General features: G+C 38.3%; 1 protein-coding gene across 1 annotated transcript; it reads right to left on the bottom strand.

Annotated features, from left to right (window-relative positions):
- Positions 1–441: 441 nt before the first annotated feature.
- LOC131604867 (uncharacterized) lies at positions 442–1,671 on the bottom strand. The gene has a single exon (XM_058877281.1). It carries the CDS (start codon positions 1,669–1,671, stop codon positions 442–444), a length of 1,230 nt encoding a protein of 409 aa, XP_058733264.1.
- Positions 1,672–4,472: the final 2,801 nt, after the last annotated feature.

The raw sequence follows: 4,472 nt of genomic DNA, 5'->3' as shown, positions 1-4,472 counted from the left end.
TGTGATGTAATGTTTATGAATGATATGTGGGTGCAGATGCAATGTTTTCAAGGAAATAAAAGGATTTTAACACATATTGAAACAAAAGAAAAAAACGTCATTATTAATTAAATTACGAATTCATAAGGTCATAATCCATTGGTTACATCAAAGTGAAGATGCGAAAAAAAATAAATAAATAATAAATAAAAATGTAAAAATCTAAATTCTGGGACTTTTGTCTTCCTGACGACGTTTCCTTTTCAGAGTCCTGACTTCTTCCTTGTGTGCCTTAATCATCTCTTCTCTTTCTTGGACAAGCCTGGAAATTTCCTCTTCCCATGAGTTGATGTGATCCGGAGAAACAAAATCTTCAATCTTCCATTTGCGAGAAAAATAGTCAAGTAAAGCCTCCCGCTCTTTAGCATTTGCTATCAACACTTCTTTTTCAGCTTCAGCTTCTCACAAACGTCTCTCAAAGTCATCCCTTTCTCTCGTCAATTGGTTAACAGTTGCAACAAGATCTTCATTTGGAGCAGGGACATATGGCTCAAACGCAACCAGAACAGCAGAAGGAGCTATTCTTGGTACTATAGGCGTATCAGATGGGTATGGCATCCAAAATTCAACAACTCGGTCATAAATCCATTGGAAGTATGAGTCCAATGGAATGTAGTTTCTCCTCCCTATGTCTCTTGAACCAACTTTCTTTACTTTTGACCAGGCTTTAATGAAGAGATCTCTTTTCTTAGCTTCATCAGAATCATAGCTGAAATATTCTGCAATAATATATAAGGAACATGGCTTGTCTTTTAAAGCGAAACCAAACTGATGTCGAGCTAAAATGGGGTTATAGGTTATTCCAACACCAAGAAGAGGTATGTTGGGGAATTCTCCACAACAATCAAACAACAAAGTTCTCTCAAACTCCTTTTGGTTCCAGATGACGTCGTCGAAAGAAAGCTTCATAATTCTCTGAGCCCAAGTTAAACCTTCTTCATTCCTTCTTATGGAGCGGGGTAAGTGCAAAATAAACCACTTATGCAACAGAGGAGCACATCCAAGAACACAAACTTTCCTTTTTGACGCTCGAAAATGAATAGAGTGTAATAAGTCACCAAGTAGGGTAGGAACGAGATTCTTACTGAGAAATACCTTGATAGCAGCCAAATCAACAATTTTATCATAATGGTGGAATAATAATTGCCCATAAATTAGCAAAGATAAAACACTTTCTAAAGCATCAATGCTTGAAGCCTTAGCGAAAATCTTCGCCTTTTCGTAGAGGAAGTCAAGAGGTAATTCAAAGTATTCTTTCTTACTAATCCAAACCTTCTCAATCTCAGCTTTTGGTAGGTGTAGGGCAGCAGCAATGTCTTCCCACTTAGGGTCTTTTTCTTTACCAGTATAAGGGATCCGATCGAGTACAGGAAGTCCCAACAAGTATGAGAACTCTTCCAAGGATGGTATCAACTGAAAATCTCTATAAGTGAAGCAATGTAGCAGAGGATCATAGAATTGAATCATAGTATTGAGAAGAGTTTCATCCACATTAGTTCGCACTAAGCTTACAAGCGTGTTGAGAGACTCACTAAACCTGAGAGAACCAGAAATTTTGTCACAGAAAACCTTCAATGATGTAGGCACTTTCTTGAAATTAAGAAAGAACGGTTTACGAACTTTGATTTCCATATTCAAATAACCTACAAAATAACATATGGTTAAGATCCTTCAGTTCCTTGAAATGGGTTAGTCATGATATGTATGAATGATGCATGTATGCATGAGGCACAAACACAACTAAGTCCACACAAATCACACAATTTCCTTAGGCTTGGCTTGCGTGGAGTTTTGACCAGGTGAGATACCCTTCCCTAGAGGTACTTCTAAGGATAAGGATGATATCAGCAACGGGTTCTACCGAGTTACCCAGAATTGTCAGCCCTCCTAAAGCACCCTCGAACATGATACATACATACCATGCAATGATACTTTGAGAAAGAACTTATCTGAGTTGTAGTATCGGGTAGCGACTATGCTCTCAACATACATCAAGAATAGTACCCCCACTACGTTCCTAAAAGTCAAGATGGGTTAAAGGTAACTAAAGGTCCTTAAGCTCCGACTCACCCACAGATATCCGCACGAACCTCCCTCATACAAGAGAAGCACGCAAACACCCATAGAGGCCTAACTTAAGCGTGAACTCTCATATTGACCAATCCTCCACATACTTGAAGGAGGTCGCCATGACTATGCCACTTCCTATCTTAAGTGTACTTGAATCCGGGAATAGGATTCGTCCTTCATTTAATTCCCAAAACAGCCCTGAAAAAATAAAGCAAGCAAAGCAAACAATAGAAAACATTTAAGTGATCCTAAACTTTAAGGTAACCCCTCTTTTTATTCGAAATATCCCCAGCAGAGTCGCCAGTTCTGTAATACGGTGGGAGAACTGACTTTTAAAGAAATGTCGCGGTAAGCAAGAGTCGCCACCGAATTTTATTTTATCCAATTTAAAGAAAGGCTAAAAGAACAGAAAAAAACCTTTTTGAAAAAGAGATCGAGTTCGGGGGGTAGATTATACAAAGGGAAGGTTTAAAGCACCCTTTGTATCCATGGTTATCCATGGGCTCTTAATTGCTTTGCTCACTTTGAAATGTTTGAAAGTGTTAAGGACTTTAGCTTGTAAAATAAGCGTAGCCTTTTTGAAGGTTTTTTTGAAAAAAGGAAAGTTTGAATTTAAACCAGAGCAAGCAATTAGAAGCAATTACCATAAAATTAAAAGTTTATGTTCTTTTAGCTCTTCAGGGCTATCCATACCATAGGAGGGTAGTGTTAGAACAAGATTTGTTCTGATCAATATTATTAGTTTTGATGATAACAAGGATATGAATTTTGTGTGAGATAATGTGGTACTCTAATACATTGCAATTTCCCTTTCAGGAAATATATAAAGAGTATGCACAAATTAGCGCTCAGAAGCTTTGTCTCAGAAGGTTCAGCATGCAACATCAGAACATGGTCTGGCAAGACATCAGAAGATGGTCAAGGCAGAATCAGAACATGGGTCTATGGAAGCATCAGAAGAACTTGAGATCATAAGCAGAAGCACTGAAGTTCTCATGGTATCACGCTCAGAAGCACTTCAAGGTCAGAAGACAAGAAGATGCTATGCACCAAGCTGTTTGACTCTGATGATATTCAAATATTATATTCACAAACATCAGATCAGAAGAAAGTACAGGTGGCAGGCTACGCTGACTGACAAAAGGAACGTTGGAAGCTATTAAAGGCAACGTCAGTAGACACAACGTGAACAAGGCTCGAGGTAGTTGACAAAAGCGTGAAACATTAAATGCAATGCTGTACGGAACACGCAAAGCATTAAATGCACCCAACGGTCATCTTCTCAAACGCCTATAAATATGAAGTTCTGATGAGAAACAAGGTTGACGATTTGCTAACAATTAACTTGCTGAAACGCTGCTCAAACTCAAAGCTCAGAAACTTCATCTTCATCAAAGCTCACTACATTGCTGTTGTAATATATTAGTGAGATTAAGCTTAAACGTTGTTGTGATTATAGCTTTTCAGAGGCATTTGTAATACTCTTAGAATTGATTACATTAATTTGTAAGTAACTAGAGTGATCAAGTGTTGATCAGGATACTCTAGAAAGTCTTAGCTTGTGTCTAAGCAGTTGTAATTAGAGTGATCAAGTGGTGGTCAGGATACTCTAAGAAAGTCTTAGCTTGTGTCTAAGCATTTGTTCCTGGAGTGATCAGGTTGTGATCAGGATACTCTAGAAGACTTAGTCGCGGACTAAGTGGAAAACCATTGTAATCTGTTGCGATTAGTGGATTAAATCCTCAGGTGAGGTAAATCACTCTGTGGGGGTGGACTGGAGTAGTTTAGTTAACAACGAACCAGGATAAAAATAACTGTGCAATTTATTTTTATCGTTCAAGTTTTTAAGACTACACTTATTCAAACCCCCCCTTTCTAAGTGTTTTTCTATCCTTCAATTGGCATCAGAGCGCCGGTTCTAAGGTGCAAGCACTTAACCGTGTTTAGAAAAGATTCAGGAAGAGAAAAACGCTTCAGTAAAAGATGGCTGGTAAAATTCCAACAAATCCAGCTGCATCTACATCTGGCTCTGCAGAGCAATACAATGGTAACAATGGTTATACTGGACCACCAGTATTTGATGGTGAAAACTTTGAATACTGGAAAGATAAACTGGAAAGTTACTTTCTTGGTCTGGATGCTGACCTATGGGATCTTCTGTTGGATGGTTACAAACATCCTGTTAAAGCTACTGGTGTAAGGCTCATGAGAAGCGAAATGACTGATGATCAAAAGAAAGATTTCAAAAATCATCACAAATGCAGGACTGTTTTGCTGAATGCTGTCTCTCATGCTGAGTATGAGAAGATATCTAACAGGGAAACGGCCCATGACATATATGAGTCCTTGAAAATGACTCATGA

The sequence above is a fragment of the Vicia villosa genome, linkage group LG5 (genome assembly GCF_029867415.1).
Source record: "Vicia villosa cultivar HV-30 ecotype Madison, WI linkage group LG5, Vvil1.0, whole genome shotgun sequence".
NCBI classification, from domain to species: Eukaryota; Viridiplantae; Streptophyta; class Magnoliopsida; order Fabales; family Fabaceae; genus Vicia; species Vicia villosa.
The sequence above is the reverse complement of the archived record's forward strand: the minus strand, read 5'-3'. Positions and strand labels throughout refer to the sequence as shown.

What these genes read in the sequence shown, in the direction of transcription:
- LOC131604867 (XM_058877281.1), bottom strand. Translation starts at nt 1,671, where the DNA reads ATGGAAATCAAAGTTCGTAAACCGTTCTTTCTTAATTTCAAGAAAGTG.